This window comes from Antechinus flavipes, chromosome 1 (genome assembly GCF_016432865.1).
Source record: "Antechinus flavipes isolate AdamAnt ecotype Samford, QLD, Australia chromosome 1, AdamAnt_v2, whole genome shotgun sequence".
NCBI classification, from domain to species: Eukaryota; Metazoa; Chordata; class Mammalia; order Dasyuromorphia; family Dasyuridae; genus Antechinus; species Antechinus flavipes.
The window spans coordinates 295,141,182-295,167,410 of NC_067398.1; the positions used below are offsets into that span (position 1 = coordinate 295,141,182).

Genomic DNA, 26,229 nt, shown 5'->3' on the forward strand with positions numbered 1-26,229 from the left:
GGTGTAAGGCTCTCCTGCCCTCGAGCGAGTGACCTGGTCTTTTCAACATCTTTTTGGAGGAAAAGGGAAAAAGAGGCATTGGGAAACGAGACAAAAAGGATCGGCAATTGTGGCAATATGCCACTTGGTTTTTATGACAAAACTATTTTTTTAAGGAATGACGGTAACAAGTTCCAGCGTCGACCTGAGTAGATTCTATTCTGACCCATGCCCCCCTCTCTCTACTCTCTCCCCCGGCCTACCAATACAAGGGGCTGTCACGTTGACGTCACCGAGATGGAAAGCCGGATGGCTCCACCCACTTCTGCGTCGCGCAGGTCTGCCCCGCCCCCTTCTGGACAATCCTTCGTCTCCTCCCTCTCCCCTTCTCCTCCTCCTTTTCCCCTCCTTCCTCCTCCCTCCCCACCCCCCACCCCCCATGGCGGATTGGCTGGGACGTCAGCGCTGCCAGCGTGGAAACGGCAGCGGAGGCGCAGGAGGCGGAAGTGGGACACGGGACCGTCCGGCTGCCCTCCGAGCCCGGGGCTCGTCCCGAGTCATGGACATTTCTCTGGAGAAGGTTCGTGGGAAGCCAGAACTGAGGGGAGGGGAGACCCCGCTTCTAGCCTCCCGGGCGGCACTCCCTGATTATCCGGGCGCTGGGACGATCTTCCCTCGGGGGAGGCGGCTGCTGACTGGGGCTGGCGTCGGGGCCCGAGCCGGGCCGAGCGGGGGGCGGGGGGCGGGGCTGTTCCCGAGGAGGGGGCTGCGGGCCGAATGGGCAGCGGGAGCGGGCTGCCCGGGGCTGCGCGGCTTGGTGGGATTGTGAGCCCATGCATACGTCACGGGGGGCGGCGGCGGCGGCGGGTACGAGCCCCGAGGGCTGTCCTCTGGGGCGGGGGGCGGCAAATTGACGCTTGTTTGGGTCTGGCCTCGGTGTCAGCACGTGACGGGTTGTAGCTGCAGAGCTGCAGGAAGCGAAGCTGAGATTTGTCAGTCATAAGACATTGATTAAGCGCCTACTGTGTATGGACTAAGCACCTAGTAAGATAAGCTCTATGGAGTGCAAGAAAGGTCAAATACCGTCCCCGCCCTCCTGGAGCTCACTGTCTACTGGGGGAACTACATGCAAAGAAGCTATATAGCTCGGGATAAATTGGAAATAATCAATAGAGGGAAGGCACTAGACGCAAGGGAGGGGCAGAAAAGACCTAGTGGGGGGTGGAGGGCTATGTGCTTCCCATTCATCCTCGTTAATTAAGAATGAAGATGTTAGTGAGGGGCTATCTGCACCCGGAATCATGAGATAACAATCTCAGGGTCACTGGTCGCTGACACCCTGAACTTCCCAGATTCCTTCCTCCTACCTACTTTACCAAGAACAGCTCAGAGACCCACGTGTCAAAAAATAAAATAAATTATGTCAAATTAGGGAAAAAAGCTTTCCCTCTCATCTTTCCTTCCAATTTAAATATCATTAAATGAAATGGAGGCCAGAATTTGGATCTTGGAAATGAGAATCAATTTTGGATTTATTTAAAATTGTACCTACAACCAGTTCCCTGTGCTTACAATAAGTTGGACTGCAATTACTATCGCTTGAAGTATCCACACTACTTTGCTGACTATTGCTAGTCCAGTTTAATAATGACCAAACTTTTTTATCTGTGTGGTTTTTAGTCATTAGCTGTGTTCTAGTGGCTTCATTTAAACTTCAAAATGCAAAATTAGTTGACTTCCTTTTAAGTTCAGATACTGAAGTGTTGTTGTAGACTTGTTTACAAGTCATAAGAGAATTGAAAGAAGTAATTGTATGAGAGTGCCAGTCAATAAGTACCTACCATGTACCAAGAATGTCCACAAAATGATATGTTGTCAGTTTTGAATAATCATTGCAGAAGGGAAAACAATTAAAATATTTCATTTTAAAGCTGTTTTCATTTGTGAATATTATAACATCGAAATTGTGGCTAAATGGAAAATGTTCAGACCATTGTTTAATTGTATAGTACTTTCTTTCACTTTTATTGTTTACAGTTTCTTTTGCTATCTCAGCATCACCAGTGATGAGAGAAAAAAATTTGTAGGAAGCTATTCAGTATGAAAGAGCTTTCTCTTCATTATTATGGTTTGCCATAGGTCTTAAGGGAGAGATGACAGTGGGAGGGCTTGTGTATAATTTCACTGAGACATATAAGGAAGTGGAATGATTTACTTGCAAGTCCAGTATTTTTTTAGGCTAGCTATCTATAGGAAGTAACTCTCACCTGCCATTTTCAGTGTAGGACCCAAGGTTAAATATTGCTTTCTCACCATTTGATTAGTATTTAGATCATTGTGGATGCTTGGTAAAAGTTAATTGGTCATAATGAGAAGTATTAAGTATTTTACTAGATCATGTTGCCTTCGAAAAGTTTCAGCATTCTTTAGAAATTCAAATGTATGGGAATTTTCTGTAGGAACCCAGTTTGCAGGGAATTATGGACATAACCTCCTTGAACTTCTCTGTACTCTACCAAGTAAAAGAGAATCTTATCTAAAGTCAACTATTCCTCATGACATAGTTTTGTCAAGGGAAGAATGGTGTTAAGGAAAAAGTCTTAATCTCAGACTTAGGACCCAAGTTTGAGTTCTGGCCATTTCTTATAGTATATTGGACAAGTCACTTAACCTTTCAAAGCCTAATTTGCTTTATCTTCAAAATTTAAATCAGCTAATAGACAATGCCTAGATGTAGATAGAGAGCTAGCTGTCAAGTCAGGAATATCTGGGTACAGTTCCTGCTTCTGTCATATACTTATATGATTATGGTGCAGGTAAGTCACTTAAGCAGTCAGTGCTCCAGACAGCTTTGTCAGACTTTAATTTTCTGGGGAGGTATCACTTGCATTAGTAAGGAAATTTTTCTCTTTCAGAAGTTGTTATATACCAGTTAAGTTACACAGTCCAATCTCTATCCTGGTTTATTGTATCCTGTTTATTAAGCAGCAGCTAATTTCCAGATGCTTTGCTAGATGCTGGAAACTCAAGACAAAATTCAATTATTCCCTGCCTTCTGGAGGTTTTGTTCTACTGAAGGGATACAACTTGTTCACAGACAAATAAGTATGGGATATAAACAAAACAAATATGACGTGATGTGGCCAGTTATCTTTTGGGGGCATCAGGAAAGGCCTCTTGAATAATCTTGAAGAGAATGGGGGAGAGTTAGAAAGGGAAGGGTTGTTAGAGCATATGTACTAAGGCACAGAAGTGGGAGATAGAGCATAGCTTGTACCTGGAGACAGTTTGATCATAATGTAGACTGTGTAAAAGTCATCTATAATTTGCCTGGAAGATGGAGTTAGAACCAGACCTCAAAGGACTTTCTATGCCAAATCTGAGTTTCTTTTTTCTCTCTTGGCAATAGTGATCCCCAGTGCTTCTTGACAGGTGCTTGATTAGGGGCAACTAAGTGGTACAGTGGATAGAGCTTCAGCCCTGAAGTCAGGAGGACCTGAGTTCAAATCTGGCTTCAGACACTTAAGCCCTGAAGTCAGGAGGACCTGAGTTCAAATCTGGCTTCAGACACTTAACATTTCCTAATTGTGTGACCCCGAGCAAGTCACTTAACTCCCCAATTGTCTCAGCAAAAGAAGCAAAAAAAGAGAGAGAGAGGTGCTTGATTAAAACTAACAATTGGCCTGTTGTATGGACATATTCTCTACAAATGTATGTACTTATTTAAGTGTGCAGAAAGAAGATGTAAGTGATTCTTGACTGTTTCTTGAAGTGCATATATCAGCAGTGGTAGTATGAAAGATTTGAATAACTCTTTGCTTCCAAGTTCATTTGAGGTAGTAGAATAAATTGCAATAGGATCATAGATTTAGATCATCTTTAATGATTCTGTTTTATCTACTTAAACAGAACATCTAAGGTTATTTACCTCATTCATGAAATGGCTTTTTTAAAAAAGAACTTATATGAACTCAGTTAATGTAATTTGATGGGGGGAGAGCAAATATATCAGCTCCTACAGGAAAACTTTTTTGATACTAAATGTTGTAGTGTTCTTTTTCTTTAAAATATAATATAAGATGGTTCTCTCTGGGAGCAGGTTTCTTGGGGAGGGTTTTCTGGAGGCAACCTTAGTTTCGGTTAAAAGTAATAATTACTCCAAATGCAGCCAGGTGATAAAAGTTCAGATCTTTTGTTGCTTCCTCCAAAATAGCCTGGTTAGTTTTTCTTAGAGACCTATCTTTCTGCTTGGTTCCAAGAGCTCTTGTAGTTGTCCTTTGTCTCTGCTTTCTTTAGCCTCCAGCCAGCACAAAGGTGGAAAATGGAATGAATCTCTTGTCTCCTTGCCTGGGGCTGGGCAGCTTTCTGGAGAGCCTTTCAGACCAGCCTTGGTCTCAGTGGGGGAAGTGCAGGAGGCCAATCACCATTCCAAATATCTGCAGCCAGCACCAAGGTGAAAGTTGGAATGAATCTGTTTTGCCTCCGAGAGAGGGCTTCTGGCTCTCCCAGAGTGCTCTGTGTCTGTCCCAGAGTGCTCTCTGTCCCTAAGAGCTTCTTGTGTATATGAGCTCTCTAAAGGTGTGAACACAAGCATTGTTTCTCAGTTCCACTTAGTACCTTGTTTCTTCTGGCCCATAACATCTCCTTGTAAGATCAGATCAATCATACTGAACCATGCTAAATTAGATAATTATTGTCTCTATCAACTCTAATGAGTTAACACTTTGTAAGGATTCCAACAAAATTTCTTCTCAAATTATCTTGAATTTATTTACTTGCTTACAGATTGTATGCTCCTTGAAGCCAGGAACTGTTTCCTGGGTATCTTTGGTGATTGTTCCTAGTACTGAGTACCTAATATAGAACCTTGCTCTTAGTTCTCAATTTTAAGTAGTGCTTGTTGAATTGAATTTTTAATTTAGAAAGCTCATTATTTTAAAATTGTAAAACTACGTATATATTTAATGCTAGTTGTAGAGAGCCAGCACTCTGGAGAAGTATACTTGAAACAAGGTATTAATAACTCAGTAGAATTGATGAGATAATGGTTCTCTAGTTCACATACATACTTAGTATTTAGTATGGTGATGTAATGGTTCCCTAGTTCACATATGCATAGTATACTGTAATGATGTAATTGTAATAATAAATGTAAATGTAATAATAAGGACTGGAAGAGAGACATTCTATCTTTGCCCAGCCTTATAGTGGCTCTCATGCCTCCTGCCCTAAGATCAAGACTGGGCCAGAATCAAGAATCTAGACTCTATTCTAAATATTCTCATGGTGTCTATTTTGCTGGGACCAAGGCCCATCCAAAGGACCTCCAAAAGCTAGCCTGAACATTACAGCTAGTATAAATTTTCTTCAAGGATCATCTGTGGAAGAGGGTGCCCTTGTTCCTTATTGTGTTACATCAATTTAATTCCATTTTTCAACAACTCTTAGATATTGTTTTCCTTTGCTGATTTAAAGAGATAGGCTTATTTTAATTGTTAATGTATTAAATGTTCATCTCCAAAAGAGTAATTTTGATTCTTCTTTTTAGATGAATAATTATTACCAAGCTAATTTTCATTATCTTTTGGGGCAGAATAAACATTTGAACTCATCTTTGTTTATACTACAATTTTTTTCCATTGGGCCTTCATTTAATATACTTTTTTCCTTCTTGTGCTACTACCCTATAAAAGGCAATAGCACTTGCCTGAGTGTAATGTCCCTGACCATTACCTGTCAGTAAAAATTGCCTTTAAAATATCTTCTTGCTCTTTACTTAGAACCAAAAGAAAACCCAAAAACAGTTTTGAAACCAATCAAGATAGCTTGCTTGGCTATGTAAATGTTATCTAGATATAGATATAGAGTGAGAAAGCTTCCTTTCCAAGGTTATGGATTATGTAATTTTCCTGCTTCTTTAAAGATTTTACACACCTTTTTCATGAAGGCAGTAAAAGAATATATAGTGCTAAACTTAATATGGCAGTGTGGAAAACTGGTGGACTGCATATATCATCCAAAATTTTTAATACCAAAAGTTTATAGCCTTATTTTTATGATAAGGAAGAAAAGGCAAATTTCTGTATTGTCTACTAATGATAACTTTGAATCATAGAATTTTGATTTTTTTTTTTGTTTTCTTTTTAGTTGAAAGGGACTTTAAAGATCATCTAAATAATGGTTTCGAACTTTTGTTCTCAGTACTATTAAAATTATTGAGGATCTATCCAAAGAGTTTTTGTTTATGTGGAATATATATATGTATGTGTATATACATGTGTATATATGTATGTGTACATATGTGTGTATACATATACATATGTACACACACACACACATATGAAAGAAAAAACTAACTTTGAATTTGTAGATCCTCTGAAAGCATTTCAGAGACCCCAGGATTCTGTGGACCACATTTTGAAAACCACTAATCTAGACAGTGTTACTTATTTTACAGAGATTCTAGAAAGATTGAATGATAACCCAAAGTCTGCTAAATCATAGTAGATAAAGGAATAGAATTCAGCTTTCCTGGTTTTCAGACCAATGTGTGTGTGTGGGGCGGGGGAATTATTTGCTTCGGTTAATTACAAATCATCCCTAAAGTTCAGCTTCTTAGCAGATCATTATTTTGGGGGAACTGAGAGTGGACCTTGCTAATTATAAGGTATTGCAGAGAATAAAATAATTCTTGGTCTTTTGAGTAATAGTTATAGGGACGTTTAGAATGGGAATTATGATACTAGGTAGTAAGTAATCTTTGTTAGTACAGTACTTGGATCCATGCAACAAAAAAGGTTTAAGAACCCTTAGAGTAGATTCGGATTTTATGATTGATAGAGTACTGAAATGAGAATTCGAAAGAATTAATTGAGGATCAGATAATAAATATGGTATGTAAACAAAGTAATTATAAATGTTAACAAAGTTTAACAATGTAGTAGTTTCTAAAATTTTTTGATTATATACCCATTTGGTTAAAAAAAAAAAAAAAGCAAATTTGAGCATAAATTTCAATATGTATATTTACTTATTTATAAATTATATGACTACTTGTAATTATAAATGTTATAAAACTTGTACAAAAGAAGAAAAAGATAGGAAATTTTTAAGGTGTTAATGATTCAAAAACCTTTTTTGTTCTCACCAAAATATCAGTGATATTTTTAGTGAGAGCAGTGTGAGATGTTTCATTATTTTTTTAAATCTTGGTTTAACTCTTTTGCTACTGTAATTTGAAAGTTTAGTTCTAAATTCAATTTATTTTGATACTTGGTCTAATAGCTATCACAGCTGAAAAAGATACCTCATAAAGACATGTAGATCCAAATGAGAGAAGTAAATTGTCCAGCTGTAGTTACTAAATCATGATAACGCATTTTTTCATCCCAATTGATAATTATGCAAAAGATTTTGTTGAAATTCATCCATTAATTTTTTCTTCCTTGTTTGTTTTTTACAAATTATTCAAAATATGCTGTATTTTAATCTTTTTAATAAATGGGTTCAGAAGAAATTAATTGGAGGTTTTTTTGTAAATGATAAATTTTTTTCCAATTACATGTAAAGATAGTTTTCAACATTCATTTTTTTTATAAGATACTGAGTTTCAAATTTTTTTCCTCTCCCACCCTTGTCCTTAAGATGCAAACTAATGTAGATGATACATGTGCAATCACATAAAATATTTACACATTCATCATGTTTTAAAAGAAGAAGCAGAACAAAAGGGAAAAGTTACAAAAACAAACAAAAAATAATATGCTTTGATCTGCATTCAGATTCCATAGTTCTTTCTGTGGATGTGCTTGGCATTTTCCATCATAAACCTTTTGGGATTGTCTTAGATCATTGCATTGCTAAGATGAGATAAGTCTATCATACATAGTTGATCATTACACGATATTGCTGTTACTGTGTTTAATGTTCTGCTTCTGTTCACTTCATTCAGTTTCAGTTAATGTGTCTTTCCAGGTTTTTCTGAAATCCACCTGCTCATTATAATTGAAGAATTTTTAAACAGAAAGATTCTGTTGCCAAATTCTTTATGTATGCATATATGAGTATTTATAGGTGGCATACAAAATCTTTTCAGTAAGCTTGAAAAGGTCAAGAACCTACCAAAAGGAGAGAGTGGTCAATAGTGTCAAATGATCCAAAGAGGTCAAAAAAAAATGAGGGTTGAGAAAAGGCTGAACTGTTTAATACTTTCATTTGAGTGAGAAGTTAAGGATTACTTGAGAGACTAGAAGGATGATTTAATGGAAATAAAGACATTTGGAAGATGCACTGTGGGCTGAGGAGATGAGAATGGGAATGTAATGTACTATCTGTGATGCACTTCCTGACCCATCCTATGCTATTCACTCCTTTTCACAGGTGGGAAAAAATAAAAGTTTTACTGGCGACTATATGTGAAAACTCAGACCCTATCTTCTTAATGGTAGCTTGATAATTATAACAGAATATGAGATGTAGCAGGCATAACCAAGATTAATTTCTAAGAGAGGCTTGTAGTAAAAGGTATTTGATTGAGTATTGACCCATAAGTGCTTGGTGTAGTTGTGTTGAAAACAAATCCGTGGATTAATTATGTATGGTATGATGGGTAGACTGTAACCCATCTTTTTTTTTTTTTTTTTTTTTTTTTTGGCTGAGGCAATTGGGGTTAAGTGACTTGCACAGGGTCACATAGTTAGGAAGTGTTGAGTGTCTGAGACCATATTTGAACTCAGGGCCTTCTGACTTGAGGGCTCGCGCTCTATCCACTGCGCCCCCTAGTTGCCCCACAACTCATCTTCTTAGTTTCCATTTAATTAACCCGTTATTATTGATTCTTAAGTCCCCACTTTGGAGAAACTACTGGCTTTGTGGACAGCTGGAATTCCTGTATTCATGTCCCTCTGTTGGTAGAACTGTTAGTTTAGTTATTCTGGAAAGTAAATTGGAATTCACTAAAAAAAGCAAGTAAACGGAGCATACTCTTTGACCCAGCAATATAGTCGGTGTAACCCAAAGAGACCAAAGAAGGAGTTGAAAAAGACAGCTATGCATAAAAATAATTTGTAACAATTTTTTTTTGGTATAGCAAAGAATTGGAAACTGAGGAGATACTCATCAGTTCGGGAATAGGTGAACAAATTGTGATATATAATTGTAATGGAATACTTTGTGTTGTGAGAAATGATGATAGGAATTTTTTTTTTAAACCTGGGAAAATTTATGTGAACTGCAAAATGAAGTGAGCAGAACCAGGAGAACAATCCATATAATACCAATATTATAAATAAAAAACTTTGAAAGACTAAGTAACTGACCAACAGAATGATTAACCACACACCAAACTCCCCATGCTAAAACATGGTTTCTGTCTCCAGATGGAAAATTAATGGATTCAGAACATATCAAATCATTTTGCTGCCATCCTTTTTTCCCTTCCTTTCTCTCTCTTTCTCTCCCTTTATTCCTCCCTTTTTTCTTTCTCTTTTCTCTTCTTCCTTTTTCCCTTCTTCTTACCATCCCTCTCTCCCTTCCTTCCTTTCTTCTTTCTTTACATCTTCCTTCCTCTCAGTGGAAATTTGTTTTTGCAGTATATATTTGTAAATAGATTTTGTTTTTCTTACCTTGATAAATGGGTAAAGGAAAAGGGATGAGGGAAAGAATTTGGAACTGAAAATTAAGTTAAAAAAAAAAAAGACAAGGTAAATAGTTAAGATAATTTGAGGAAAAGCAAGGAAGCCATTGTCACTGGATGGTAGAGCACATGGAAGAGAGTAACATAGAAATATTGGAAAGATAGGAAGGAATCAGACAATGAAGATTTTAAAAGTCAAATAAGAATTTATATTTCAACCTGGAAATAATAGAGTCACTGGAGTTTATTGAATATGAGGAGATATGACATGGACAGACTGGCATTGTAAGAAAATCAACTTGACAATTGAATGAAAAATGAATTGGAATGGAGAGAGATGAAGCATAGAGACCAACCCACAGAATTTCATTAGGCCAGGTTCTCTGAGTGGAGAGAAGGGGATATAAGATAAATTAGTTTTATCACGGAGGCATGTTGGTTAGAGCATTGGGCCTGGAATTGGGAATTCAACTCCAGCCTCTAGAGACTTAGAAAGCTCTATTACCCTGGGCAAATCACTTAACCTTTTTCTACCTCAATTTCCTCATCTATAAAATGGGAAGAATAATAGCACCCACCTCACAGGATTGTTGTATGGATAAAATGAAATATTTGTAAAATGCTTTGTAAAGCCAAATTCCAGACTTGGAAGTACATGTATAAGTCAAAGCTGATGTAATAAAGGAGTTAAAAATACCTTTTAGTAACATTTTCCAATTTGATTTCTATTCTTTGTAATTGCATTAATTAAGGGAATAATTGATGTTTGAATACATTATGATTTTTAAAGATGACGTCTCATTTGCTATTTGTAGCATGATCTTGTTGAGAACCTGTTATAAAATATTGATGCTTTACATTTTTTTAATTAAAAAGTTTTTTAAAATCTTGTTTTTACATTGTCTTCATTTCCTAATATATCTCAATAAAATTACAAACAAATTAAAGGACAGAGTTGCAAATGAAACCACAAATTGAGAGGCATTTTAAAATATTTTAATAAAAGAAAAATATAAAGTGTAACAAAATAATAACAATGATATTTTCTTGTAAAGCTTTGTTGCTTTATTTTAAAGTGGTAATTGCCAAATGTATAAGCAGGAATAGAGCAGGCTGACTTGCCCTTGGCAAATTATACTTTTCCTTTTTCTTTTAATGACCCAAAACTTGTCCTTGAAACAAAAGCACAATTTTTTAAACACTGTTGTTCTTTCAGTGATATCATATAATAACTACAGTCTTAAAATACTTCAGTCTCTGAAGAACTGAACTTAAGAATCTCTCTAAAGCAATGGAAAGGCATGTGGTGGCTATGAACTAGCGCCTATCTATTAGAAATAGAGTTACACAAAAGGAGCCAAATAAAGGATGTCATTAGAGAAATGTATCAGTGAAAAAGATACTATGCTGATCATGTAGCAAGAATGAGGAATATGTCAGACATACATTTCTTAATACTACATTGATATTTCTACAATATGAAGAGAATTAGAAGAACTGTAACCCTCTTTCCTTCCTCCTTCTTCTCCATATTAGTTTAAACGTCCTGTATAGAGATTTTTTTTTATTTACAAGATAAATGCATGGATAGTTTTTCAGCATTGACAATTGCAAAACCTTTTGTTCCAATTTTCCCCCTCCTTCCTTCTACCCCCTCCTCCAGATGGCAGGTAGACCAATACATGTTAAATATGTTAAAGTATATGTTAAATACAATATATGTATACATGTCCATACAATTATTTTGCTGAACAAGAAGAATCGGACTTTGAAATAGTATACAATTAACCTGTAAAGGAAATCAATAATGCAGGTGGACAAAATAGAGGAATTGGGAATTCTATGTAGTGGTTCACACTTATTTCCCTGAGTTCTTTCACTAGGTGTAGGTGGTTCAATTCATTACTATTCTATTGGAACTGATTTGTTTCATCTCATTGTTGAAGAGGCCCACATCCATCAGAATTGATCATCATATAGTATTGTTGTTGAAGAATATAATGATCTCCTGGTCCTGCTCATTTCACTCAACATCATTTCATGTAAGTCTCTCCAGGCCCTTCTGAAATCATCCTGCTGGTCATTTCTTACAGAACAATAATATTCCATAACATTCATATACCACAATTTATTCAGCCGTTCTCCAATTGATGGACATCCACTCAGTTTCCAGTTTCTGGCCACTACAAAGAAGGCTGCCACAAACATTCTTGCACACTGTATAGAGAGATTTGTGAGTGAGACTTGCACAAGATGAACAGTCAGTCATGGATGGTCTGTAAAGTATATTGTTAAAGGGAATGTTCGGATTAATGAAATAACATCCCTTGAAACACAGGGATCAATTCTCATATTTACTATTGGGGCTGTTATAAGTAAAGCAGCACTGAATACTTTTGTACAGATTTTTTCCCCTTTTTATCATTTTTATGATTAGAGTTTTAGTTCTGGGATAACTAAACAAAAGCCTTTTCTAACTTTTGTGTATTGTGTATATTGTATGGATCTGTAATAAAATATAGAACTTCTAAGCATTCCTGATAAAAAGATCAGAGCTGCATAGAAACTCTGAAGTCCAAAGACAGGGCTGAAGAGAAACAAAAATAAACAATGTTAAAGGATCAAACAAGAATAAATTGCTTACATTCAAATATGGGAAGCTATTTGGGTCTCATCTGAACCCTGTTATCATTGGGGTCATAGAGGGAGTCTAATTAGACGAGGTGTGGGAATGGCTCAGTTCTGTCTTTATCTTAAAAGAAAAAAATGGAACGAGGGAAAGAGGAATACAGTGTTGGTTAGGGGTGGGAAGGAAGGAAGGATCGAAAAAATTATCTCAATAAGAATGCACAAGTAAACATCTGTAAAAATAAAGATGGTGGGAGAAGCTGACATGTGAATCTTACTCTTATCTGAACTGATGAAAGAATACACATATATACATGTAGAATTGAGCATAGAGGTATAATTAACCTGGCCAATCCCTCCCCCACCATAAGAACAAAAGAAAAAAACCTGTTACAAATATGTATAGTTGAGTAAAAAATTTCAAATTGACCATGTATGAAAACTATTTATTTTATTTTTCACTCCAGGTCTTTTATTTCTCCATCAGGAGGTGGGTAATATGTGTGTAATATTTCATTCTCCTCTCTTCCCCACTTCCCCCAATAAAAAGAAAGAAAGTTTGGTGAGAGGTTCATTTAAGCAAAGTCACGCGCCTAATGTTTAAGAAAACAAAGATAAAAAGAAAACTTCAAATAAATTCTTTATAGTGCCAAAGTTAATGGGATGACTGTACTTGGATTTTAACATCACAATTCCAGATAGTCTTAAAGAAGTGAAAAGGACACTCAAGCAAAACAGATAAATAAGGAAAAGACAGTTGGACTAGATTAAGTGTATAGAGAGACAATCCATGTTGGAAGTGACAGATGTGAAATCATCAAAGTACTAGGTCTCTAATATTTGAAGAAGCAGATGATAAAACATATATTAGTATTAACTGGTATATCCACTTTCCTATCTGTGTAAAATAATGAAAATAATCCACACAAATATTGAGAGCATCCTTAATAATAGAATTGAAAAGATAGGTGTTCACAAACTATTTCATAGTAGACTACATCTTGATCATTACATGGTTGACAGAAAAATGCAGAAAATAAAATATTCTGTTGTAGTTAGTATTTCTGAACTCTAAAAAAGCATTTGAGTTATAGAAAAAAATGAAAATCTTAAATTCTCACTTTTTAACATGGTATTTACTGTGCATATTTCAAAATCATGTAATGTTTCTTGAAAGAGGTAATCTTTTCCAGTCCTCTGGTAATTAATAATAATGGAGTAATAAAATAAGGAGAATTATATGCTTGCTTAAGATGTTTGACACTGTCATGAAAGAGAGCCTACATAGTCTAAATTGACAGGGGATTCCTTATAGTGATGTGGTCTTCCAAATGCTCCAATTTTCAGATGTTGTCATGCTGATTATATTAAGACCCTTAACAATGTAAGTTATCCTAAAATGAGGATCCTCTCCTTTTCCCCTCTTGCTTACTCTAGAGTTTGACTTAGCTCTCCATGCAGGAAAACAAAGTGGAGGAGTAATGATGTCCAGAGAACTTCAAGAGTTCTCTTCTCCTCCTTCCCCCAGCTAGTTGGATTCACCTGCTATGACAAACTTTTGAGAGGACATGGATGAAAGACACACAAGATGGAATGAGCTTGCAAGGGTTCCATTTGCATCAGTAGAGTTAATACATGCACTGTGATTGCAGCTTTTTTGTTACTCCTGATTCCAGAATCCTGTCATCTTGTTGCCCCATGCAGCTCCTTTGGAATATTTACACATTGGAGTATTTCTTAATGATATTGCATTATAATATTATTTTCTTGTTAAGGCTTGTAATGATGTTAGCTAGTATTTATATGGTGCTTTAAAGTACATTATCTTTTATTTGTCTTCACGCTACCCCTGTGTGGTCATTATTGTATTTTTGGAATTATCACATTTTAATTTTATTTTGGGATGAAGCAATAGGGGTTAAGTGTTTTACCCAAGGTCACACAGCTAGTGAGTATTAAATGTCTGGATTTGAACTTAAGTCCTCCTGACTCCAAGGCTGGTATGCTATCTATAAAGCTATCTAGCTGCCTCTTTTACAGTTTAAGGATAGGAAAAACATTTAATTTCCAAACTTAAATTCATTTTATTACTTTTTTTTTTTTTTTTTTTTGCCTCAAATATGGCCTCAGATTTGAATTCAGGTCCTCTTGACTTTAGGGCTGGTGTTATATTCACTGCACCATCTAGTTACCCTGGTAGATTAATTTTATTATATACAGGTCTTTTTCATGGGAACAAAGTAATATGATAGAAAAGAACAGAATATGGATAGTATTATGATTAAGGCAGAAATTAATACAATGGAAAACAAAATAACTGAAATAATGGGAATCAGGAATTAGAGACTTGAAGCTGAAAGGGACCTTAAGAATCATCCTAGGCCTGCCCTCTCTGGGAGCCATGATTTTTAAAGGGCATTAATTAACTAGAAAATATCCAGAGAAGGGTAACCAGTTTAGTAGAAGGCCTTGAGTCTGTGTTATGTGAACGATTATTTCTAAGTATTGAGCCTATTTTTCTTGAAGAAAGGGAGAATGAGGTAGAATATTGTAGCTGCAAAGCATATGAAGGGCTGTCATGTAGAAGGGATTATATTTCTTCTGATTGATCCTTTAAGACAGAATCAGGAACAATGTATGAAAGAGGAACAATGTATGAAAGATACAAATTGAACATACAAAAATCTTTGCATCATAACTGAATCTCTGATCAGCATCTAATAGCCAAAATATATTTGGTATTAAAATATATGTGAAGGACCACTCTCCAATGAATAAATTGGCAAAGAATATGAATAGATTATTTAAATCACTAATAAAAGAATTTTTTAAAAAGCCAACTAAAATTTCACCACACAACCAGAAAACTGAAAAATATGACAAAAGTAAAAATGATCAATTTTATAGGCATTGAAAAAGCAGGTAGAATTTCAAATTGGTCCATCTATTTTGGAAAGTATTTTGAACATATATTAAATGACTTAATTGTTTGTGTCCTTTGACCCAGAGATCTTAGGGCTAAGCATATACTAGATCATATAAATAGGTCAAAGATAGACCCCTGTACACCAGAATATTTATAGCAGCATCTATTATGATATCAAGAACTGAAAACAATAGATGTCCTTTAATTGGAGAATGGTTAAACAAATTATTGTGTACATGAATATAATGCAGACATGATGAATACGAAGAATGGGGAGATTTTTAAAAAGATTTTTATGAAGAGTGAAAGAATCAGAAAAACAGCATGCACAATGACAGTAACAATGATAAAAATAAGATAATAATAATAACTATTAAATAATAAAATATTATGAATAAATATTATAAATAATAAGACATGATAAAAATAAGAAAAATGAATTTTTTGCTTATTTGTTTAACACACATTGCTTTATGACTCATGTTGAAAGAGAAAAATTGGGGCAAAATGGAAAAAAGCATGGGAGAGAGAAGAAAAACAAAAAAGTAGTGAACATGGTATTCAGTCTCCTTGATTGTTTTTCTGGATACAGATGGCATTTTCTTTCCAAAGTCTGTTGGGATTGCTTTGAATCACTGAAGCACCGAGAAGAACCAAGTCGTTCATAGTTAATCATTGCATATTCTTGTGTACAACGTATTCCTGGTTCTGCTTGTTTCACTCGGCATCAGTTCATGTAAATCTTTCCAGGCCTTTCTAAAATCAGCTTTTTCATCATTATAAAAATTAATTATTTAATTATAATGCCCCAGAATGGCCCCAGAGAAAAGTTGAGAAAATCCACTTTTTTTTCCTTTACTTCAGGGGTGGTAGAATATTTCATATACTATCCAACATAATTGATGTATTGGTCTTGCTAAACATTTTCTTGAGGCAGCTTTGTCCTTGACATTCTTTATTAGTTAGTATTTTTTCCTTAGTGACATGCTTAATGTGCTAGATGATGTTGTCAAATTTTCAGATAACAAAAATATATCAGCATGGAAGATCTAATAAGAGAAAATTTAATGAGAATAAATGTAAAATATTCCACTTGCATTAAATCAACTTTTCCATTAAAGGATGGAGGAAAGATGTGTTTAGGTAATAGGTCTTAGTAAAAAAGTTTTAGTGGACTGCAAGCTTAATGCATCTCAATAATAAAACACATAAATAAGGACAAAAAGCTGATATGATCTTAAACTTTTTTAAGTCCAGAAAGAGGAAAGTGGTGGTTCCACTGTTCTCTTCCCTACCTTTTGAGGATTGTGCTTAATGCTTGATGCCACATTTTAAGAATAACATTGGCAAACTGGCATGAATCCAGAAAAGGGTGACCAATTTGGTGAGAAGATGGAAGAAGTGATAATGTTCAGCCAAGAAAAGAACTTGGGGAGGTGTGATGGGTGGACAGTAGGTGTCATCAAAGTATTTGAAAGGTCCTCATTTGGAAGAAGAATTTTGTTTAGCTTCACTGCAGAGAACAAAACTAAGAAATGGCTGGAAGGTTTTAGCTCAGTGTAAGGAAAACTGTCTGAAAATTATAGCTATACAAAAGTGAAATAGGTTGTTTTGAGAAGTAGTGGGATTAAGAGATCTTTAGGCAGGAGGTGAATGATCTTTTGTGAGGAATGTTGTTAACTTGATTCTTATTCAGGTACATGATAGAACAGATAAATTTGCAAGGCCCTTTCAAAAGCTTTTGCAATTGTGAAAATAGGATGTATCTTATTATCAACAGCGACTTGTATGCAGAAAATGGCATGAGACCTCATCAAGAACTGATATCTACAGTAAAGGAGGTAGGCTGGTCATGTAACAAGAATGAAGCATAACAGATGAACAGATCACATATTGCACTGATTTTCACAGATATTAAAATTGTCAGAGGAAGGAATAAATGTATTAGATGTTGTACAAAGGAAGAAAGTATGGAGAAATAGCAATCTGCATTAATGAAAGTAGTATCCAGATCAATAATATCACAGATCCATCAGATGAATTGAGTTTTATTCAAACTCAGGTGGTGCTTGATGCCTTATTTCATTTTTCCAGCGACTTAATATAATGAATCTCTTGTATTTTACTTTATATCATCCCACATTCCTTCTTCTGACTTAATACATACATGTCCTTCTTCCCCTTTCTACTTTCCCATACCATCAGTCTTGCTCTTAGGTAACCCTTTTCTCTTGCTGATTATGACCCTGTAATACTATATTGTCTTTTCTCTAGAATCCCTTGCTCCCTTGTCACATTATTGCTGTCATCTTCCCACCATTTGCACTCATCACTAATACTCTCATGCTATTGAACAGAACTATAGGAAGTCATGAAGTATGCTAACTGGGTCCACAGTTTTATTCATATTATCTTATCTTGGTTGATTGGGCCCTCTTTGCATCAAAGCAAGTCCCATCTTTTATTTTTCCATGATTCCTATGGGGCAAGCACTCACAAGGATACTCTCAAGAACTTTAGAATTGATTGTATGACATAGGAGACACACAGGATTATCCAGCATGGCATGCCCTCATCAGAGAAGGTGGTGTACTCTGTGAGCAAAGCAGAATTGAAATATCCCAGAAGAAATGTGAGATGCACAAAGTTAAAGAATCCACCCCAAGTATTCATATGCACTGTTTGTGTCCAATCTGACATTCTGAGCTCATATTGGTCTGATCAGACAGTCGAACACACTGAAACTCAACTCTAACATAGTGATTTTGTTTTGGGCTTTTTCAAGAACAAAGGACAGCAACTGACCACAGAGGCTGTTCTACTTGATTTTTGATTGTTGGGTTTTTTTTTGGGGGGGGGGTGGGATTTGTCTCAAAGTTTCCCATAGTACCTCTACTTCCTTCTTATCTAAGAACCTTGATTTGTATTTAACAAAAAAAAAAAAAAAAAAAGAAAGAAAGAAAGAAAAGAAAAGGCCCTTTTCCTTGTACTACTTTTCCCCTTTTCTATCTTTTCCTTTACACACCAGTCTCCAAATAAGAGGTAGGCATTCTCCTTGCCAAAGACAACTCTAATGTATGTTGTTTCCAGTCATCCCTCCCTTTATCTGCAGTTTCTGCCTATCTTTCCTGCTGCCTAAAAAAATGTCCCAAGTCTCCTCCATCCTTAAAAAAACCCACCACCAAAAAATCAAATCTTTGCTGGATCTTCACATTTTCCCAGTAGATGACATTCTCTTATTTTTCCTTTTCTTGATTTGGAAGAAATTGTCTACACTTGGTGCCTTCATTTCCTCTCTTCTCATTCTCTTTTAAACCTTCTGCATTCTGGCTTCTTAATTCATCATCCAACTGAAACAATTCTCTCCAAAATACCACTGGTCTTTCATTGTTAGACCTTTTCTTAGTTTTCATCATTCTAGCATTTGATATTGTCACCTCCTAGATACTTTTTTCATTCTGAATTTTCATGTTGTTCATTCTTGTTTCTCTTCCTTTCTATTTGATTACTTATTCTCAGCTTCTTTTCACATAATCTTCCATACCACTTCCATTAACTGGTTATTATACCTCAAGACTCTGTTCAGATTCTTTTTTTTCCCTTATCTGTATGCATATAACTCCTAAATTTTATGTATCCAACTCCTGATTTATCTTCTGATCTCCAGTCCCAAATCAGACTTAGACATTTGAAACTGGGTGGGTATCAAATTCAGCATGTTCCAAACAGAACTCATTGTCATTCCTCCCAATTCTATCCTTCTCCTGAATGGGGCTGTTACTGTTGAGAGTACTGCCAATCTTTTACTTAATGTGGTTCAAAACTTTGATGTTATCTTCAACTCCTCACTCATCCCACATATCAAGTCTATTGTCAAATCTTGTCATTTCTCTCTTTACATCTGTTAACCTCTTCTCTCATTTCATACAAACACTGGTGGTGTCGGGAGTGGAGTGTTGGGCCTGAAGTCAGGAAAATCTGATTTTAAATCTGGCCTCAGACACGTAACAGCTGTATGACTCTGGACAAGTCATTTAACTGTTGACTGCAATTCAATTTTAAAATGGGGATAATTATAGCATCTACTTTTAGGGTGGTTGTGAGGATCAAGTGAGATAATTAGAAAATACTTAGCATAATTGTTGGTGGAGTTGTGAATGGATCCAACCATTCTGGAGAGCAATTTGGAACTATACTCAAAAAGTTATCAAACTATGCATACATATTCAGCAGTATTACTACCGGGCTTATATCCCAAAGAGATATTAAAGAAGGGAAAGGGACCCGTATGTGCAAAAATGTTTGTGACAGCCCTTTTTATATGCCTAGAAACTGGAAATTAAAGGGATACCCACCAATTTGAGAATGGCTGAATGAATTGTGGTATGTGAATCTTATGGAATATTATTGTTGTATAAGAAAAGAACAGCAGGATGAATACAAAGAGGTTTGGAGAGACTTAAATGAACTGATGCTAAGTGAAATAATCAGAACCAGGAGATCATTATATACTTCAACAACAATACTACATGATGATCAATTCTGATGGACATGGCTCTCTTCAATAATGAGAAGATCCAGATCAGTTCCAATTGATCTGTAATGAACAGAACTTGCTACACCCAGAGAAAGAACACTGAGAAATGAGTATGGACCACAACTTTCTGTTATTGTTTGCTTGCATTTTTGTTTTTTCTTCTTAGGTTATTTTTACCTTCTTTCTAAATCTGATCTTTCTTGTGCAACAAGATAATTGTATAAATATGTATACATATATTGTATTTAACATATACTTTAACATATTTAACATGTATGGGACTACCTGCCATCTAGGAGTGGGGGTGGAGGGAAGGAGGGGAAAAGTTGAAACAGAAGTTTTTGCAAGGGTCGAAATTGAAAAATATGTTTTATATATAAAAAGCTGTAATTAAAAAAAAAAAAACCTGAAAAAAAATACTTAGCATAGTACTTGGTATGTGGTTAGTGATATATTTTTTCCCCTTTATCACCTCCCTAGATTAGGGGAATAGCCTTCTAATTGATCTCCCTCTTTAACCTTCTTCCAAGCAGCTGCCAAATTGGTTTTCTTAAAGAGCAGATCTGAAAATGTCAAAGATAAAAATGGTATTAAGTGGTATGAACATTTTTTGAGAGATTAAATAGTATGAAAGCCAAAGCTAATAGAGTTAACACTTAAAAGATCATTAGTAACTTTAAAATAGCAGTTTTAATCAACTGTTGGATTTGGAAAACAAATTGTTAAGAAATCAGAATGGTACAGAAGTATAGAGTTTCTAAGTTGAGAGAGAAGAACTATAGGACTTACAAGCATGTTAGCATCGTGTAAAATGGACTTTTGTTGTTGTTCTTAAAGAATGAGTACAGTTTATTGCAGGGAATGGAGGCCTCCAGGACCAAGATTACTATCTCCGATGTGAAGTCATACCAGCTTTGTGAAGATTCCGTTAGAAAGAGGATAGTGTTGGATGAAGGGAGAATAATTAAGAGTCTATTGGCAAATTTATTCTGTCATATATAAATGATTATTACTCTATCCTTGACCCCAGATCACCAGATTTTTAAAAAAGTAGAGCTGTTGATTACAGAGTTAAAAAGAATGTACCATACATGTTCTGCATGATAATTAAAAAGTAGTATTTTAGAGTAATTGTCTTAATAGAGACCTTTAAAAGTAGCTCTTAAATATCTTTTTTATTTTTTAAGACTTGCAGATTATGTAGCTATTTTCTAAAATATTTCTTTAACTTAAAATAATTTACTGGATTGAAATGCATTTCTAGATGGATAGAATTTTATTAACATGTAGTTTTATCTTTTTATATATTAGATGGTTGACCCTACACTAGCTGAAATGGGAAAAAATCTTAATGAAGCAATGAAGATGCTAGAAGACAATCAGAGGTAGGCACCTGGAACAATGCTAAGTCTCTGGAAATCTGTGAAATTTTTGGCACTAATTTCCTCTTATTAGGGCTTCTCATGGTATTTGGCATGTAATGCTTAGTTAGTCAAAATTGCCTTTTGTAAAAGGTAAAAGATGCTCTAATTAATAGATTTTGAAAATATATAATTTTGGTTATGAATTCAATTGGCTCTCTATTTTTTAAAAGTTTCATTTCCTCAGCATCTTTATTTGAATCTATAAACAACTCTTCTTCCTCTATATTCATTTTCTGTATGAAACCAGCAAAATCACCATCCCATTAAGTAAAGAAAATATCTTATATTCTTTCTTTAGAAAACCAAACTTTTCTTTTAAAGGGGAGGGGGAGATAAGGGAATGTTTGATTTCTTCCAAGTTAGATTTGCTTTAGTAATTTGAAGAGAATTTGCATAATTAAATGTTGACAGAAAGCAAAGTTTAACATATATATATATATATATATATATATATATATATATATATATATATATATATTTTTTTTTTTTTTAATTAGAAAAGCAGAGGAAGAGAATGAAAAGAAGTATGCACCAAGAGATATTCCAGGACCACTCCAAGGCAGGTAGGTAGCACTGTTTGGTAATTTCCAGTTTGTTTGATAAACTTTTTTTAAAAACCAAAATGGTCAGATCAGTAATATACATGTTTGCATTTAACGTAACGTCTAACGTAAGTTTGAATCAAGTTGTTCTGTTGGTGTGTGTGTGTGTGTTTACATAATTCTTTATGACTCATGTTGGGAAAAAAAAAAAACAGAACAAAGGGAAAAAACCATGAGGGGGGAAAAAAGCAAGAAAAATTAATAAATATTGCATGTTTTCCTGGATGTGGATGGAGTTTTCCATCCAAAGTTTATTGGGATTGCCTTGAATCACTGAACCACTGAGAAGAACCAAGTCTATCAAAATTAATCATCAGTACTATTGTCTTGACACCAAAATAGTAATCCTGATCTTGGAAGGTCTCAGATCCTCTTTTCTCTACAATAGATCATACTTCTTTACAAAAGCAAAAGAACCTGTTTCAGTTGACTTTGCCATCCTCTCAAGTATTCATCCTACAACTATTCTCCCTTTTTAAAACAAACTTAGAAATTTCTCTTCTGTTCCCTAATTTCTCAACCCTTAAAAAAAATCTGTCTTTTAACACTTTATCAGTGATTGGTAGAGTTCTTTTATCTGAGTTTAGAGTTTTAAAGCTGTTCTTTTAAAAGATACTAATGATCTTTTAACTGTTGTCTGATGGCCTTGATTTTCATTCTGTTTTACTTCTCTGCAGTTTCTGGTATTGTCAACCAACTCCTCTTCCTGAATACTTTTTCTTCCATTGGCTTTCATTATCCTGCTAATTTGAGTTCTGCTTCCTCTTAACTAATAACCTTGCCTCATCCTCCCTCCTCAAACATCATTTAGATGCCAGCAGCATTCTCTGCTCCTTGCCTTCTGTCTCACACCGGTACATGCTATCCTGTTTTATCCCACTTTCTCCAGCAAATTTCTGCCCTCTATCATTCCCTCTTTCTCACTAATCTTAGTAGTTCCCAGTCTGTTGGCTGCTTCCCTGCTACCTCCTGACATTCCCATGTCTACCCCATCAGAATACCCTGGCCTAAATAGTCATTTCCTTCTGGCTCATTCCTGTGTCTCTCTTTTTTACTAAACTCTGTGATAAGACCATCTGTAATCTATGATTCCACTTCTTTACTCTCACTCTCTTCTTAACTCTCTAAAGATTGACTTCCAACCTCATCATTCAACTGAAATTGCTCTCTTCATAGTTATCAGTGATCCTTTAGTAGCCAAATCTAATGGCCTTTTCTTAGTCCTCATTCTTTTTGACCTCTCTACAGTCTTTGACATTGTCAAGCACCCTCTTCTTGATACTCTTTTCTCAGGTTTCTGTGGTATCCTGCTTTTCCTTCTACATTTCTAACCTCTCCTCTTTCTCTTCTTTATCTACATCCCACACTAATTCTGATTATGCCCCAAACCTCTGTCCTGTATTCTTTTCTCCTTCAATATTAATTTGTGTAGTCATCTCCCTCAGCATAATTTTGCTTGGTAATCTCATCAGTTGCCATTCATTTATCTGTATCCCATAGACATCTTAAATTCACATTGTCCAAAACTGAACTCACTATCTTTACCCTTAAACTTTCCCACTTCCTAACTTCCGTGTTATTATTCCGTGTTATTGGATGTCATCTGTGATTCTTCCTTTTTACCTACATCCCTATATCCAGTTTGTTGATTTTACTTTTAGAACATCTCTAGCTGCCATCCTGGTACAGGGCTCTCATCACTTCATACCTGGATTATTCCAAGAACCTGGAACATGAGACAGGTTCCTGGAATAATCCTGTCTCATATGTATCTCTATGCCAGTTCATTTTCGATTCCATTTTCGATTGTCATAGTGATCTTTCAAAGTGTCAGGTCTGTCTTTCACCTTTCCCCTCATTCTGTAAACTTCATTGGCTTCCTGTTATTTCCAATAGCAACTATAAAATCTTCTGTGTGATCTTTAAAGTTCTTCATGACCTGCCCCTCTTCTACCTTTACAATCGTCTACTTCCTTCCTTCCACATACTCTGCTATCTAATGTTAGATTTTAGCCTCCTTGCCATTTTTGTGTCTATCATTTCTTCTCTTAATTCCAAGTGTTTTCTTACTATCCCCCATGTCTGAGACATTCTTCTCATATTCTCTTGGCTTCCTTCAAGTCTTGCTGAAGTTCCACCTTCTGGCTTCCCTAAAGTCCCTTAATCCTAGGATCTTCCCCTTGAAACCACCTCTAGGTTATCCTGTCTTGTTTGTTGTTGTGGCGTCGCCTCTGTTAGACAGAACTTCTTGGAGGCAAGGACTGGCTTGCCTTTCTTGGGATTTCTAGTGTTTAACATACTGCCTGGCACATAGTGAATGCTATTGACTTGTTGATTTTATAGGATCCTTCACTGGAGAGTGCGGGTAGGAACCTGGGCCCATCTAATAAAAACTCCTTAGTTTTATAGATGCAGAAGTACACAGAACTTCTGTCCATGAGCTTTGACTCCATGTCTAAGAGTACACTTTTTTTTACTGTAGTATGCTGTTTCCTACCAGTCTGATCACACCTTATTTTCTTTTGCTGTATTATCATGAGTTTCATTCTTTAAATTTAGGTTTCCCCAATTCTTTGTCCTGGCTTCTTTACTCTTACTCTTTTCTCTCCATATTTCCTTCTTTGGTTGAGCATATCCATTCCCATTTTTGTTCAGTTATTTCTCATATCTTTACATATGACCCTGATTTCTCTTGAGCTCCAGTTCCACACCATCAATGTCTTGATGGATATCTCTACTAGTTCATTGGCAACTTGAACTCAGCATTTCTCAGATGGAACTCATTATCCCCTTTTTAGACCATACATCTTCCTCCAAATTTCCTTTCTCTGGAAGGCACTAAATCACCCCTGTTGGCAACTTCATAGTCATCTTGGACTCTTTGTTTTCTTCCCTGTCTCTAATCATGTATCAAAGCTTGTCTGTTCTACCTTTGTGATATTTCTGATAATCATTACACTCACTCTGATAATCATAGCTTCTTTTCACTCACATTCTTACTACCCTATTTGAGAGTATTTCTGACTTAGATTACTATATTAACTTCCTTAATTAAGTCTCTTAGTTTGCAATTTCTCCTTTTTCTAATCCATCTTCAGTACAAAGCCAAAATAATATCTCTAAAGGAAAGGTCACATTGTGTTACTTAATGTTTTCTTATTATCTTTATGATAAAATCAAACTCCTCAAGCCTGATTTTTACATACCTTCAAAATCTGTTTCTAGCATGTCCCTCCAGGGTTAATTCATCTCACTCTTTATCATCCATGCAGTTCTAGCTATATTATAAATTTGTTACCATATCATGTCCTCATATCTCTACCGTGGTTCAGTCTGTCCCCTTTTTTTTTGGAACCTACTCTATTCTTACCTCTGCTTCTTAAAATCCATAGCTTTCAAGACTTAACTCGTAGGTCTTATGATCTTGACATCTTTTCAAGATATTTTTTCCCCTCCTCAAATTAACTTTTCTGTGTACATAATGGCATTTTCTCCCTTTTCTTCCCTTCCCCAGAATGTAAATTCATCAAGATCCATTTCTTTTTTTTTTCTTTTTTTAATCCCCCATAATCTAGCATATTTCCTTGTACACAATAAGTGCATAATAATTTTTCATTGAATTAAATGCAAAAGCCAGTACAATCTCACAAATCAAATATATTAAATGAATTTTTAATATGAAATGGCCTTTATTTACCTTGACTGAAATATATTTTTATTTGATTGGCTTGAAGGAAAGTTATTTTGAAAGATTTATTGGAGAATGTTGTTCTGTTTTGTTTTGGGTTTTTTTGGTTACTGAAATATAGCTAACGAAAGAAACTTCTGTGATTTTTTTTCATTGGAAGAATCTATATCCAAAATAAGCATGTTGAGTTTTAATGTTTCAGCTAGGAAAAGAAAAACCAATAAAGTAAATGGCCAATATAATGTAATTGATTCAGTCAAGCAAACTTTTTACCAGTCATAATTATAATAATAATTTACACTTACAGCATTCCTACCATGTACCCAGGAAATGTATTAAAAATAAACACTTTATAATTATTATCTCATTTGGTCTTCACAAGAGTGCTGGGCAATAGGTACTATTATCATCCCCATTTTATAGATAAGGAAACTGAGGTAATAGAGGTTAAATTTTTTGTTTAAGATCATATTACTAGTATGTGTTCAAGATACATTTGAACTCAGGTCTTATTGACTCTAAGCATGCACTCTATCCATTGTGTCCTTAAAACCTTTCACCAAAAGGCAAATCATTAAAATAGCTACCTGGCTTGCTGGTGAGAAAAACCATCTTTTCACAGATGGTTTCCAAATCTGTTTTTAAGAGCAAATCTCTCCTGCCTCAAGATGATTTGCTTGTGCTAAGCTTAACTTTATTTTTCTTTTATAACTCAAAACTTGCTAATAGGAAAATAAACGTACTGCTCCCTTAAAGAGTACTTTAATCCAAACATGAATATGCAAAAAAGATACAGAAGAAGGAATAGATA

At 35.4% G+C, this 26,229-nt stretch overlaps 1 protein-coding gene across 1 annotated transcript in view; it reads left to right on the forward strand.

Moving 5' to 3' along the window:
- The first annotated feature begins 359 nt into the window (after window positions 1-359).
- The window catches only part of PDXDC1 (pyridoxal dependent decarboxylase domain containing 1), a 57,895-nt gene continuing 32,025 nt past the window's right edge, over window positions 360-26,229 (forward strand). Inside the window, exons 1-3 of the mRNA XM_051962780.1 lie at window positions 360-559; window positions 21,016-21,089; window positions 21,626-21,691. Of these exons, the coding sequence (XP_051818740.1) occupies window positions 419-559; window positions 21,016-21,089; window positions 21,626-21,691 (281 nt within the window). The 5' untranslated portion in view covers window positions 360-418. The remainder of the gene's footprint in view (window positions 560-21,015; window positions 21,090-21,625; window positions 21,692-26,229) is intronic.